The 16,114-nt window shown below is 44.3% G+C and overlaps 2 protein-coding genes across 2 annotated transcripts in view; one reads left to right on the top strand and one right to left on the bottom strand.

Moving 5' to 3' along the window:
- Positions 1-16,114, top strand: part of MED12L (mediator complex subunit 12L) — a 326,616-nt gene that overhangs the window by 192,686 nt on the left and 117,816 nt on the right. The window lies entirely within an intron of this gene.
- Positions 183-2,229, bottom strand: P2RY13 (purinergic receptor P2Y13). The gene is made up of 2 exons (XM_077826178.1): positions 2,162-2,229; positions 183-1,575 (listed from the first exon to the last, which is right to left on the bottom strand). The coding sequence occupies exon 2, from the start codon at positions 1,558-1,560 to the stop codon at positions 547-549; it is 1,014 nt and encodes a 337-aa protein (XP_077682304.1). The 5' UTR covers positions 1,561-1,575; positions 2,162-2,229; the 3' UTR covers positions 183-546.

Raw genomic sequence — 16,114 nt, 5'->3', positions numbered from 1 at the left:
TTTTAGTAACAAAAAAGCTTTTAGTGCTTTCTACTCCTGTTAGCCCAGTGGAGCCAACACAGCAGTGCGAGAGTGTGAACCGGATTCTGTTCCACCTAATGCGTTGCCATCAACGTGATTTTTCACTACGTCCTAACACCTGTGCAACCCCATTGACAGAAGTGAAGTTGAACAGTTATCACTTGGGGTACAACGTGAAGACATTGTGGCTGCACAGGTGTCATTGAGGAAGGTTTGGCTGGCGGAACTTTTGTTGGTCATGATGATACTGCATCAGGTGGAAAGAACCCAGCTTAGTTCTTGGACTGCAAGCTGAGCTTTTGGGTCTGGCAGTTAAAGAAACAGCATTTTATTTGTTAAGCAGAGTAGCTTTTGATTGTAAAAATGGCATAATGTAACATTATACTAAGTCACATTTCAGAGAAGAACGACCCTTTAAGTTTCAGTTCTAGAATAAAACATCTTGACACAAAATATCCTTCAACCTTTCTGCAAATATTTTAGTGCAAATTACAAAAAGCTATAAAGTTACACCAAATCAAGAATCTACACAGATATTCCGGTGTCCAAGGGGACAGTTGGATTTTCCCGAATTGTACTTCTAAATTTTTTCATTTTGACACAGAATGCTTTTTCAACAAACGATCTGCACAAGATTATGTATATCAAAGGATCCATGCAAATATTTGTAGTAGCTAGCCAAAGAGTACTTTCTTTAGCAATGAATAATAGATTCTGTACATTGCAGTCACTTGTACTGCCAGTTTGACTTAGTGTGTATGGTACTCTACAAAAATGAAATGGAGCAAAACATATGAAAAAGACAGCTACAATGATGAATACTTTCCCATTAATCCTCTGTTTGCTTTTGCAATGTTTCTTTTGAGTTTTTATGTAAGACTTATATACCTTTTTGGTAATGATTGCATAAAATAGAAGCATTAGAATTAGCACAGTCCAGAAGATAAACTGACATATGTAATTGACAGCTGCATGCCATTTCAGTCCTAAGGGGTTCTTCAGAGAAGCACATTTCTTCACAGAAAGGGGTGTTGATTTGTTGTTTGATAAAATCATATTTGGCAAGGAGAGGACAAAGAAGAAAAGCCAAACAAGACCTGAAAGAATTTGTGCAGCAGTGACATTTTGCACCCAAAACTTCCCAAAAGGTCGCACAATCTTGAGAAATCTGTCAAAAGCAGTAAGTCCAAGTAGTACTATGCTAACATACATGGATTCATAAAATACCACAGCTGAAAAGCGACAAACAAAAGCTCTAAGTTGCCATGGTCCCAGTCCTGAATCGGTAAGAATTTTCAGAGGAAGCGTAAGAGTCATTATGAAATCAGAAACCAGTGTGTTTTTGAGGTAGATGATGAAAGTAGAGGTGCTTTGAATTTGGAAAAAAGCCCGAATAGCTAAACTGTTCAATATAACTCCAATGAGGAAAATGACAGTGTAGAGGATTGGGAATACCACATGTGCAATTCTGGTGTCTCTGTGGCATTGTCCAGAGAAAGATGTTGTCCCATTGGTGGTGGTGATGATACTCCAGTTCATTGTTTAAAACAGAAGCTGAGGAGGAAAGTTATTTTTAAAAAAGTGAGAAATTTAATATTTAAAATGTGACATGCTACTGACCTGTGCATAATACTTCCAGAAATTTCTTAATATTCATTGCATTAACAACATCTGTTGACCAAATTTGTGTTCTATTTCCTACAAAAGTTAAACCTGTCTTTTTCCTGTGTAAACCTTAAGGAAAAAGATATTTTCTGTATTACTTTATTATTATTTTCTAATATATTAGAAATAACATATAGTACATTAATATAGGACTCTATTAATATACTATAATAGCTTGGTATCACAGCCAAGTGGCTGGAAGACAGCTTATCTTCCCATGGAACATAAAAAAAAAAGAAAACCTTTTTGAGTTTAAATATCACGGTTAGGGCTTAAAAGCAACATGTTCTAAGGGGAATAACTGTTCTGTGGGTTACTAGTAGCATTCAGGTTTTTAACATTTCTTGCTTAATGCAAACCATATTTCATTTCTCAACACAATTTTAAAACAATCTGAGCAGAAGACATACCGTATAAGTCATTAGCATAGTCTATATATTTAATACATCTTTATGAACATAGATATTGAAGGTACCTGTATGAAGGTTATGATAAAAAGAAATTCTCCTTTGTGTTGAAGAAATACTTGGTTGCTGTTCCTATGCTGATTGTTACCTTCACTGGTACATTAAGAATAGTGAAACTTGTCTTCACAGCGGAACATAATTGTGGGGTGGTTTTTTTTAAATTTTCCTTCCTCATTTTCATGCACTGAATTAGTTAACCCATTCGGTGTCTACTAAATTAATCATTAGCTTTCATTTTAAAATAATATATTTACTATTTACTAGAAATGGACCCAAGGCCAAAAAACTTTAATGTGAAATGAGATTGAAAAGACTGGGACTGTTTATCTAAGAGAAAAGGTAATAAGATTGTTATGATAAAACTACAAAATAAGGAGTGGTACAAAGTAGTAGATCATTCAGCCTCTTTCATAACACAAGAGCAAAGGAACAGCCAACACAATTGGAACGTGACAAATTCAAAACTCATAAAAAGATTTTTTTTTTAAACACAACCCACAGTTAGACTGTGGAACTTATTGCCACTTGATATCGTGGATGCTGAGACCTAAGCAGGAGTCAAAAAAGGAATAGACATTTATATGAATAACAACAATGTCCAAATATGATAGTAAGTTTTGAGTTTTGGAAGGAATGTAAACCCTCAAGGTTTAGGTTATAAGCCTGCTGTCATGGATACCAGACTAGCTCCACCTTTGACCCCTCTCTTGTCTCTTAGTACACCCCCACAGGTTTCAGACTTCATGTCTTTACCTCTCCTGTGATTCTCTCACTCTTAGCCCTGGTCTACCCTACCACTTTAGGTGTAATTTAGCAGCGTTAGATCGATTTAACCCTGCACCCATCCACACGACAAAGCCATTTTTGTCGACTTAAAGGGGCTCTTAAAATCAATTTCTGTACTCCCCCCCAATGAGGGGATTAGCACTGAAGTCAACATCACCAGGTCTAATTTGGGGTAGTGTGGATACAATTTAAAGGTATTGGCCTCCGGGAGCTATCCCAGAGTGCTCCATTGTGACTGCTCTGGACAGCACTTTCAACTCAGATGCACTAGCCAGGTACACAGGAAAAGCACCGGGAACTTTTGAATTTCATTTCCTGTTTGGCCAGCATGGCAAGCTCATCAGCAGAGGTGACCATGCAGTCCCAGAATCACAAAAGAGCTCCAGCATGGACCGAACGGGAGACGAATCTGTGCTATCAGAACTCCGTTCCAAAAGACGAATTGCCAAAATATTTGAAAAAATCTTCAAGGGCATGATGGACAGAGGCTATAACAGGGACCCGCAGCAGTGCCGCATGAAAATTGAGGAGCTCAGGCAAGCCTACCAAAGAGGCAAATGGCTGCTCTGGGTCAGAACCCCAGACATGCCGCTTCTACTACCCCACCCTTGTCCGTGGACACCTGCAAGGGGGGAGTCTCACGCAACAGGGATGAGGATTTTGGGGACGAGGAAGATGATGAGGAGGAGGAGGATAGCGCACAACAGGCAAGTGGAGAAACTGTTCTCCCTGACAGCCAGGACTGTTTATCATCCTGAAGTTAGGGAATCCCATTGCAGCAGAACCATCCACTATGACCTGCACATTTCCCAGAGTCGCTACCCTTGATATCAGCAGATCTTTGATTGTGTTGGCTACTTGCATCACAGTAGCCCCCACAGTAGATTTGCCCACTCAGATTGATTCCCAACTGACCGGTAACTGTCTGGCATTGCAAGCTTCCACACTCGCTTGCAAACTGTGAGGGTTGCTCTCATCTTGGTATTCTTGCGCTTCAGGGCAGGGGAAAGCAAGTCACAAAGTTCCATGAAAGTGCCCTTACGCATGCGAAAGTTTCACAGCCACTGAGAATCATCCCAGACCTGCAATGCTATGCGGTCCCACCAGTCTGTGCTTGTTTCTCGGACCCAGAATCAGCGTTCCACAGCATGAGCCTGCCCCATTGCCACCAGGATGTCCAAATTTCCGGGGCCCATACTTTGAGAGAAGTCTGTGTCCATGTCCTCCTCACTCTCGTCACCACGCTGCCATCGCCTCCTCGCCTGCTTTTGCAGGTTCTGGTTCTGCACATACTGCAGGATAACGCGTGAGGTGTTTACAATGCTCATAACTGCCGTGGTGATCTGAGTGGGCTCCATGCTTGCCTTGGTATAGCGTCTGCAGGAGAGCAGAGTTGCAGCGGAAGCGATGGCTGATGACTGATGCCACGAGAATAGATATTTATAGAGGAGAACAACAAGAGGACCTGCGAGGTGGATTCATGAGGGCAGGAGAGCAGAGTTGCAACGGAAGCGGTGGAGGATGATGGTTAACACCGCGCACATTTCCCAAGGAAGAACACACGTACCTGGGAGCCCATGACAGACAACATGAAGAAATTCGCTATTGAGACAGTAGCAGCGGAGCAGAGTTGCAGCGGAAGTGGTGGATGATGACAGTTAGCAGTCCTACTGCACCATCCGCTGAAAGCAGTATGGTGTCCCCACACAAGAAAGGCCTGAAATGATTGTCTGCCGTTGCTTTCACGGAGGGAGGGGCGACTGACAACATGTACCCAAAGCCACCTGCGACAATGTTTTTGCCCCATCAGGCATTGGGAGCTTAACCCAGAATTCCAATGGGCGGCGGAGACTGCGGGAACTGTGGGATAGGTACTCACAGTGCACTGCTCCGTACGTTGATGCTAGCCACGGTAGTGAGGACGCAGTCTGCCGACTTAATGCACTTAGTGTGGACATACGCAATTGACTGTATAAAATCAATTTTTAAAAATCGACTTCTATAATATCGACCTATTTTCGTAGTGTAGACATACCCTTAGACTGAATCCTGGGCTGCAGTATCCTGTGTAACCAATGTTCTTACCCTGCAAGTCTGACTGGGTTCAGTATTTGCTGCTCTTACCTTTGGGACTCTATCCACCGGATTACCTTTTACAACAAAAGTGTTATTTGCGTAACCATAGAAACAATGCATAATTTACAAGAAAAAATTTTAAAACGGAAGGTGTGTGCGCTATGTCTATCTTACCTGGAGTCTAACCACACTCCTGATGGGGTCTTCCATAGGTCTAACTCACCAGGACTGCCACACAGCAGTCCTTATATTCTCAGTCTCAAATCAATCTCTCTCTCTCTCTCTCTCATGTGTCTCTTTGTCACCTCCACCTCCTCTTCAGGGACTGGTTCATTCCTGGGTAAACTTGCCTGGGAAGCCCAGCGGGTGGTCACACCAGAGAATCAAAGTGATGAATTGCTCTTGTATTGTCTCAGAAGTGTTTGCTGATAAGTATCTATCAGGACCCACCCTTCCCCCTCCTTCCTGTGTGCATTTTTGGGTAATCCTGTTAACTAAATATATGCATACAGTGGACATCACAATCACCCGGTCAGCAAATAATATTCATAAATTATTTCTGGCAACTCCAAATCTGTCATATGCACCTCTAACTATTGAAAGTTCAGAGGGAACTTTCCCTGTGGGCTGGCTATCCAATATCAGCCTACTGCAGGATTTATTATTTTGAAGCAACTGGACCTGGTCCCTGGCAGTGACAGGATACTGGACTTGATGGACACCATAAGCATTTCTTATGTTCTGAAGTAGAAATGTTCAGATCTGGATTCTTCTTATCTCCAAAAGTTGAGTGGTGGGATCATTTTGTCTTTTCACAACTGCAGTTTTTGTGTATCTTATTTTAAATATATTGGTGCTGGAAATAATGTTCATTTAAGTGGGAAGATAGCTGAGTAACATTAAAACCATTTCTTAGACCCTGAGTACCTATTGAGCAAATATATATACTTAAAAAACAGAAAGCGAGCGAGAGAGGAGAAGGGGAACAGAAAGAAATATTGTACTGTTGTTACTGTCTTTCCCTTTAAAAAATGCATGATGCTAACAAAAGCATAATTTAATCTACACAGTAATAGTTCTGTTACTGTACTGTTCATTAACTCAATTGCATATACCAGTTCATAGGAAAGCTGTTTCCAGTGTTCTGTTACAGATACACAGCTGCACTTATTTCTGCTCCTGATGCAGAAGGATCATAAAGCAGTGGAACCTTATGGTTCTGCTGTGTGGGGAAGTCAGATTACAGAGGTTCTGTCTACATGGCACACTAAGCCCAGTTCTATGGGACCTGGTCTTGTGGACTTGTGTTTCCAAGTCCGTGCTTAAGTGTCCACACTGCAATGGAAACCTGGCCTTCACATTTGTGCTGGCATGTCCAAACTGCAGTAGTCAGCTTTGAGTCAGAACTTTATTTTCTGTGGGGGTGTGCTATTGTATCCCAAGGTTCCTAGTGCCCTCACCAGCGGAAGCTGCTCAGGGGCTTTTTTCATAGTGGGTTATGGGAGAACTTGTCTGTCTGTCTGTCCTGGGGCAATTGACTGGAAGCATTTTGGGTGGTTGTAGCCCACAAACACATCTAGCTGGGCCATTTTGTGTCCATATGCTTCCTGCAGGCAAAGCCAAGATGGATCCACCCTGATGGAAAGACTTTTCTGCCTCATGCTCTCAGCCCTATTTTTGGGACACAGATGGAGCATCTGTGAGATGCTTGTGGACATTTCAGCAGCAGGTTTTTGAACTGCCAAGGCATCTCTTGGAGGAGGATACTGACGTGCCAGCTCTGTGCCTGCTCCAAACCAGCTGATGCTGCTCATACCTGTTGGCTTAGCTGCAGCTTCCCTTGTGTCGACCGGTGCTTCTGGAGCAGGGCCAGAAGCACAGATAGGTGGGATCACACCGTCTTGCGGACATGGATCCAGAACTTTAATGTGAAGAAGCAGACGTTCTTGAAAGTCTGTGAGCAGCTTGCCCCAACCCTTCAGCGCTAGGGTGCACACATGATGGGGGCCATGCTGATCCAGAAGCAAGTCACGATAGGTATCTGGAAGATGGATACCTCAGAGTGCTACAGGTCTGTGGCTAACCAGTATGGAGCTGGCAAATCAACTGTGGGGGTTGTGGTGTTGGAGGTTTATGAGGTGATCAGGACTCTTGATGCACCCCAAAATAGTGGGCATTACAAATGTTCCTGAAATAATTGCAGGTTTTCAGAGAATAGGCTTTCCAGACTGCACAAGGACCCTTGATGGGTGCCCTCTTCAAGATGTACATGAGTACATAAACTACAAAGGATACTCCATTATTATGCAGGCCCTGGTTGACCATAGGAGTAGAGTCATCAGTGGCAATGCACTGGTAGGGTGCACAATGCCACAGTGCTTGGAGATTGGATTTTACCTTCATTGAGAAGCTGTGACTTTGTTATAAATGGAGTCACTATCCCCGCTGTTTTTCTAGGGGACCCTATCCCCTGTTGACATGGCTTTGGAAACCATACGCTATTTTCAAATGACCTGGCAAAAGAAGGTTCAACTATATATATTCAGTACCTGTAGAATGGTGATGGAATGTGCATTTAGCAGAGTGAAATCCCATTGGCGCTGCCTTCACAACCTCTGGATGCCAGTGTCATTAATGCAGTCAGCATTATTGTGGCTTACTGTACTCTGCCCAATGTCTGAGAGGAGATGGGGGAATCTTTTCACCAGGAATGGACTTGGGGCACTGCTGGATTGCTGAACCAGTATACGCAGTCAGACAGTGCACATGTCATGATTAGTGCATGCTTACTGTGCTTTCACTGTCCCATACATGAGGGGAAATGAAATGGTATTTGAGGTTGCTCTGTGTATGAATGTGGCCAGCAGTGGGAAGATTTTTGTAAATGTGTTGGTATTGTGCATTTTGAATTCTAGAGATGGGTTATGCGTTGTATCCATACTGGCAAGGTACTGCCATTTACAGTTTATGGAATACTGTGATGAGTTTATAAATTTTTATTACGAAAGTTTGAGATTGGGCATGGGATGACACTCATGAAAGTTTGTGCCACTTTTAGTATTACATTTAATAAAACTTGTGGTTGCAGCCTTGTGTGCAAATTCAACATTTTATTTTACATGAGTATTTACATGTCATAAGAACCAGAAATCCTCTGCAGGGCACAATAATGGAGAGGAGACTCAGGCTGTGGGTCAGGTGCAGGAGCTGAAGGTGGCACTTGAGCCTGCAGTCAGGTAGCCATGAGTGCAAGTAACAGCTCCTGCTGCTGTGCTCTGTCTTCCTCCCTCAGCTTGCAGTCATGTTCCATGAATCTGTCTGCCAGTTCTCCTCATGCTGGGCAGCCTCTGTGTGTCTCTCCACCCTGTATGCATCCTTATGCTTTTGGTAATCCACGTGGTCCTTCTGTACCTGCTAATTAATTTTATGTAGCATGTCTCCTACCAGCTCATCTCACACTCTTTTTCTTACCCCACAGTAGATTAGTCTGCACCCACAGGCTCCTGATACCATGTGTTTGGAAGGGCCTTGAAAATAGAGAGAGAGAGAGAGAGAAAATTATTATTTGAGCACGATAAAAAATACATTTCACACTTTATGAAAGGGGCTGCTTTAATTCAAGATCAGAATTTATCAATGGGATGTATTCTGTTCTATTCACACCAAAAACACTATCATTTTGGATATCCTTTTGAGCAGCATTAAAAACTAGCAGACATCATGGTAAGAGACAAATTGAAAATTCAATTCAAATTATTTCTATATCCTCTTCGGGGTGGGCGGGGGGTGGGGGTGGGAGAGGAGTTGTTTGGGGCACGCTTATGAGAGGTCTAGTTACTAGCGATGATTGTTCGGTCCAGTCAGGCAGGGTAGGCTCTGGAGAACACTGACCTTCTGGAGGTCCCCGAGTGGAAGTATGAACTCCTGTTTGGGGCCAGCCATCTATGTATGGTAAGGAGCTGTCTAGGCATCTGGAGACCCAACAGCATGTCATGGAATGGAGGGGGCTTGAGAGTTAGAGGCAGCCCAAATAAGAATGCTCTGTCCCAGAACATAAGACTGTCTGGAGTTCCTACTCTGTGAGAAGTTCACTTTCATCACCAACCAGCAATGGGTGAAAGTTTCTACTGATTTAGCATGAAGACACAGTACAACCTCACGAGCACACTGTGTCCCTGGACAACCCCTGACTGACGGCCAGCCATTGGGATCCCTAATACAGTCAGCCAGCCACCCTTTGCTGTAACTTGGACTCAGACATTAAAGCAAGCGATGGATCAGATGCATAATGTGGCTTGGTTTGCATTCATAAGAGCCAGGTTTTTAGGGACTCAGTTCATGGGCAGTCTAGGACAGTTTGGGTGCGGATTTATAAGGCATGTGATATTATGTGGGAGGGGTATGTGAGGCTGTGAATTGTGGAGTCCAAACCCACACTTATAACAGTCAGTGAGTAACTAGTAAAAATTTCATGGGTAACTGCTTGTTTAACATTTTTCCTCTTTTCGCTGTGTGCATTTTGAAACTATGTGTCGTCGGCGGTGGGGAGCGGCGGGAGGCAGAAGGTCAATAGAGAAGTGGTGTGGTTTCTGCCCTGAATAGAAAATCACAAAAATCCCAGTTTGTATTAATAACTTCATAGGCCCATGAGCTGGCATCCTTGACTCCGTGGTAGTCTGTCTTCAGCCACATGATTCACTCTCTGTATTCTTCTGCTGTCCAGTCGATCTCTAATGCTGCCAGTCGTGCCAATATAATTTTATAGACATGATCATTCCTTGTGCTCTTGGTGAGGTCAAGTGTATTGCTTGCTTGATAACTGAGGTTAAATAGAAGCCAGCTATGTTCCTTTGGTCAACTAGCTGTGTGCTTTTGATGTCAGACTCCATCTTGCTGCTGGGCATAGCTAATGCACATTAGTGTTGACTGACTGTGTTGTTTCCAGTTGAGCAGTCCGCATGAAATGAAGGGTCAAATGCCAAGAGGTTGCATTTGAATCAGGAGGTTGCTTCGGGTTCTGGGGAAGTGAGTGCCAAGTTTTGGATTTGAAGGGCTCGGAAGCACAGCACAGGGGATTGTGGGATAGCATTGTCAGACTCTCCAGACCCAAGTCTGGTGATCTGGACTTGAGCGGCGTCCACACGGCAAAATGTCTAGGCTCTGTCCCGGGTCACAGCACCACTCTGACGGCAGGCTTGAGTCCAGAAGGGTTCCTGGCCCTAGTCAGACTAATTTCTGTGTGAATGGAAAGGGGGTCTTTGGCTTAAATCTGAGTCAAAGTCCAGATTTAGTGTGTTATGTAGACTGTGCAGATGTAACCCTGTATACGACAAAGGATTGCTGTGCAGTAGCTTCTCTGACAGAAGTTTGGAGCAAAGATTTTGGAGAGTGTGGTCAGTTGGTCCATCAACCAACATCCCCACTTCCCTTTTTCTTGTCTCTCTCCTTCCCCTTTCCCACTTGATGTTTAGGAAAGCTAGTTCTGTGTACATTCTTGTCTTCCCTTCTGTTAGAGAGAAGCACTTATTGGATCAAGCTGCTGAAAACAGCAATATAGCCAAACATGCTGGCCCTCCTCTGTATGCAAAGCCTCTGACAATCAGTGTGGTGTTTGAAGTTATTACCTTTGTTCTGTCCTCCCTTCTCTCAGTATATGGAATGTTTTCCAACATAACAATCGGACTCTCACTACAACATTAGTATTAGTTTTTGTGTGTGAATTCCTGTATATTTCAACACAGTGCTAAAAGGTCTTTAAGTGAAACGTTTCCTGATTGTTACGTTGCCCATGACTATCAGGGGTTCCCATAACTATTTCACCAGTAATAGGAAATCCTGTCTTAAGTAAGCACGAAGAACCACAGATTTGCTCAACTACAAAATCATGAGAGTTGCACGGTCATGTGTGTGAACTCTATTCGATAACTGCGTGGCATGGGAAATTGTCTCCAGAGAGTGAAGGGAACTAGAGGCAAGAATAACCTTTATAACATTGCAGTGAAGGACTGGGCATTAAAGTCTGCTGAATAATCAATCCACCTGGAGTTTACTTATCGTGAGTTGGCTTTATTTTTAAATGTAGGCCATAAGCAGCCTTCAATCATGCTGTGAAATCATACTTTCTTCACTGAGATATTTTTCTGATACTGCATGTGTGAGCCTAAACTTGACCATTGATAAGCATCGGTATGGACGCTGCTGCTCATTCAGATCTTTCAAAGGCTGACTCAGCCTCACTCAGCAGTCCTACTTCTTAGCTAGATAACCACTTCCCCAGGACAGCGCCAGGTGAGACCCAGTTAACCAATTTGTTGTCACTAATGTGGGCAACCTCTATTTGAAGTTATTGTAATGTTCGTTGTGATGCATGCATTTCTTTTTAATAATCCTATTCTGCTTCCATGGAAGCCAATGTCAAAATTCCCATTGAACTTGATAGTAAACTGCCCTTTAAGAGCATTGACTCCACAGCTTCTGTGGTGAAGTCACTGTTTAAACCTCCTGACTTCGTAAGTGTAAATACTGTGGAGCCATGTGCTGTGTGCGTCAGAGTAAAGTGTAGTTTTAAAGATCTGTCATTCACGTATGAAGTCCATTGTGCTAATAGATTCTTTACAGACTTATTGATCTCCCAAATCTTCCACAGTGGAAATGACTGGTTGTTAGCTACTGTTATTTCCCTGAGGACAATATGGAACTTAGCAGCCTGCAGAGATGCCACCTTCTGTGCTTATCATCCTGGGTCTGCATGGTACTCCATTTTTATTTGCATGGTCCTTGTGGTTTGTGGCTGGATCACAATTCTGAATACATGGTGTTTTCTATTTAACCCTTTCTGTGCTGCTTTTAGAAATTTCTGGATACTCTGCTTTGAAGTGCTTTCTCACAGCTGATGTACGGTAGCTAGGCACAGTGTTCCTCTGAGAAACTGTGAGTGCTACTTTGAGTGATTGTTCACACAGATACCATTCTTGGTGCCCAGGTGCCAAATGCTAGGATGATTGTGTTCTTTTGGGCAGCAGTGTCTGTTGGGATCGTGCCTGTGCCCTAAGTGCCCCTCTCCCCACCCAAGGTCATAAAGGGCAGAGTGGGCCAAACCACCCCTCAGTTCCTTCTTACCACCCAAGGCAGAGAGAGATCGATCCCTTGCAGTATCTGCTTACTCTGCACACTGTATGATGTATTAGCACAGTCAGTGATAGTGTAGTTTTCTTTTTAGGTCAATTGGTTAAATAAGTACAGTGTATATAGACTAGAAAGTTGAGTTATTATAGGACCACCCCAGAGTAATGGCAGAAATGAAATCACCAGGAATTTAGATCTGTCCCTCATGTGGTGCTTCAGTGCCCATCAGCCATGGGTGCACTTTGTGCCTGCTGTGTCTTGGAGATGTCCCAGTGTGATGCTCTGTTAGTTGCACTTTTCCCAAGTTTACCAGAGAATGAGGGAGGCAAAACTGAAACCTATTCTGGTTAAAGAAGTTGATGCAGGCATTCTCTTAGTAAGTGCCCTGTTGAACCTGGTAACACTTTGAGGTTCTGGGCCACATCCACTCATAGGCACCATTCGTCCACTCCTTCGTCGGCATTGACATTTGAGGGGGCAGACAGAAGCAATGAGCACACATGCAGATTTCCTCTCTGTCACCTAGCAAGAGACTGAAGGGTCATTAGCTGCATGACTCATCTCGGGCTCCTACTTCCAAGGACCAATATGCTGAGAGAGCCCATTCTGGTACCCTGGCATTGACTTTCAAGGCAGCGCATACAGTAACTTCTAAATCAGCAGACCATGCTACCCTCAGTACTAATCCCATGGCACCAAGCCCTGCATTGAGTCCTTCTGTTATTGTAGCAGTACCTTACGCCTCAGTACCGATTACCTCTGCAATACCTGTTGTCTCAGTACTGACTGTCTCAGTATTGAAATTTTATACAGTGTCCTGTGACTTATCAATGGGCCTGGTACAGGAGTCCCCTCTGAATGAAAAACTTAGAGAGGTGACTACAAAACCCCCAGCCCTCCCTATATAAAGACAGGGTATGCCTGGCAGGACTGCCTTCCCTCCTCAAGGAGGATCACCGCAACAGCTGACCAACTCAGTTCCAATAATTCTAAAGCTCTTTGTCTCACTAGATTTCATAGTCTACAGGCAGAAATCCACCCTGACTCCAACTCAGAGCGCAGAGTTCACAGTAGCACTGTTTTACTCCGAGATGGTGAGACTTGCCTCCCACAAGAGAGATTTCAAACATCAATCAATTTCAAGCCCACCCAAGAATCAGTGAGAATATGTCTGGCTTCTAGAACACAGAGCCTCATGGACTTCTGTCACACAGCATGCCAGACTTCACTTTCGCTCCATGCAAGGGTAGTTGAAATCAGTGTATCCGCCCAGCAGACACTGCATGGACGTGATCGTCATACTCCTACGAGAAGTCCTCACCATGGTAAAATAGTGGAAAGATCCTCTTCAGATGTGCAATGGAATATTCTTCTCTGCACCTCTGCCTAGCAAGACTCTACCTGTCTAGGTTTTTATAGTTTGTTTTGCAAAACAGTCCAGTAGAAATCATTTAGAGAATTGTGAAAAGATACCAGTTAAAGGCTAGATTGTGACTGGTCTAATGCACCTCTGTAGGGATATAAGGGATGGTGCAAGGTGTGCCCTTTTCTTCCCTGTGCCTGCTACCTGCATTGTTGGTAGCAGTGTAGGAGGGAGAACAGCTTCCGTGGCGTTGCTATTACCCATCCTGTGCAGGTGGGTGGGGAGTAGGCAGAGTGTTGGGTTTTCCCATTCAGTGCACCAGCCAGTGGACCAGAAGAACTAATCAGTTCTCGTGTCATAGATTGCTTCCCTCGCACCCCACCCTGTCCCATCTCACCAGCTTTTAATTACTCTGGTCTTACCCTTCCCTGCTTTTAATGTCTCTGGTCTTAGTATTGCCTGTTTCACAATGTACGTTTTACCTGTGCTTGCCTTGAGTGCCTGTAGCTTCAGGGAGGACGTTTAAACCTGTGAGTGTGCATGAGTGTGCACCAATGGTGCCTCTAACCTTTTCCATCCGTGTGCGTAATACATTTTGTTATGTGTAATGAAGTAATGTGCGCCACCAGTGGCAACAAAAAAGCTAGATATAATATATATTTTTAAAAAGTCACCATAGGGATAATTACTCCAGCCAGGACATTTTAGGCATTTTAGAACTCACACTTTAAATTTAATCCTTTGAGTAGAAAGCGAGAAATAAAAATTGCAAAGTGCATAGACCAGTCAAAAAACTAAACAACACACTTTGAAAGAATAAAATTACAGAGAATATATGAGCATTGTAGGAAATACCAAAAAGTAACAACAATAATAATACAGGTATGTGTTGGGAGGTCAGTATGAAAGACTGTGTGCGACAGTGTGTGTGACGCAGAGACTGTGGGCATGTCTACACTGGCAGAGTTACAGCGCCACTCAGAGCGCTGAAGGAAAACCGCTGTTGTGTGTTCACACTGTCAGCTGCTTGCACAATAGTGTGTTCACACGTGCGGCACTTGCAGTGGTATTCGGAGCGTTGCACTCTGGGCAGCTATCCCACAGAGCACCTCTTTCTCTTCTGTCATTAAGAGTTGTGGGAAGGCGGAGGGGGTTGTGGGGCATCCTGGGTCCTGTCCCAGTGTCCCGTGATGCATTGCTTCTTATCCTAGCAATCCCTGTGCTTCTGTCCACATTTGGCGCCATCTTTCAATGGTTTGTGTATTGTGCACCCTGCCTTTCTGGGCTGCAGGAATGGATCCCGAACTATTAACTAGTATGCTGCTTCCTCTGACCAACACGTCATGAGTGACAGTGGAGTTATTCCTTAAACTAAAAAGGTAAGAGAAGTGCGACATTGATCTCGCCACACGTAGTAACTATGACACGAGATTGCGTGTGGCATTCCCGGAGGTGCTGACCAGAATGGAACGCTGCTTTTGGGCTCAGGAAACAAGCACTGAGTGGTGGGATCTCATTGTGATGCACATCAGGGATGACAAGCAGTGGCTGCAGAACTTTTGCATGAGGAAAGCCACATTCATGGGACTGTGAGATGAGCTCGCCCCCAGCCCTGCAGCGCAAGGACATGAAAATGAGAGCTGCCCTGCTGTTGGAGAAGTGCATGGCAATTGCACTGTGGAAGCCGACTACTCCAGCCTGCTACCGATTGGTCTCTAACCATTTCGGACTGGGAAAGTCGACCATTGGAGTCGTGTTGATGGAAGTGTGCAGGGTCATTAATCACATCCTGCTCTGAAAGACCATGACTCTGGGCAACATGCGTGACATTGTGGCTGGCTTTGCACAAATGGGCTTTTCCTAACTGCAGCGGGGCAATAAATGACACGCATATTCCAATTCTGGCACCAGACCACCTAGCCACAGAGTACATTAATCGCAAGGGGTATTTCTCAATGGTTCTCCAGGTGCTTGTGGATCACCATGGGTGTGTCACAGACATTACCATCGGCTGGTCTGGAAAGGTGCATGACACACGCATCTTTCGGAATACCGGCCTGTTCAGGAAGCTGCAAGCCGGGACTTTCTTCCCGGACCAGAAGATCACTGTAGGGGAAGTTGAAATGTCCATTGTGATCCTGGGAGACCTCACCTACCCCTTAATGCTATGGCTTATGAAACCATACACGGGGCAACTTGACAGCAGCAAGGAGCGGTTCAACAACAGGCTGAGCAAGTGCAGACTGACTGTTGAGCGTGCTTTGACCATTTAAAAGCCCACTGGCGCTGTCTCTATGGGAAGCTGGACCTGGCAGATGACAATATTCCTAGGCTTATAGCAATGTGCTGTACACTCCATAGTATTTGTGAAAGGAAGGGTGAAAGCTTCACTCAGGGCTGGACTGCAGAGGCTCAGAGCCTGGAGGCTGAGTTTGAACAGCCAGAGACCAGGGCTATTAGAGGGGTGCAGCATGGGGCCATAAGGACTAGGGAATCCTTGAGGCAGCAATTTGAAGCTGAAAGCCACTAATATTTGTTGCGATGCTCGGGAGTGCAGTGCTTGTAATGCTAGGAAGTGATTGGTGCAGATGATGCAATATGTGGGTTTAAC

The sequence above is a fragment of the Eretmochelys imbricata genome, chromosome 9, assembly GCF_965152235.1.
Source record: "Eretmochelys imbricata isolate rEreImb1 chromosome 9, rEreImb1.hap1, whole genome shotgun sequence".
In the NCBI taxonomy this organism is placed as follows: Eukaryota; Metazoa; Chordata; order Testudines; family Cheloniidae; genus Eretmochelys; species Eretmochelys imbricata.
The sequence above is the reverse complement of the archived record's forward strand: the minus strand, read 5'-3'. Positions and strand labels throughout refer to the sequence as shown.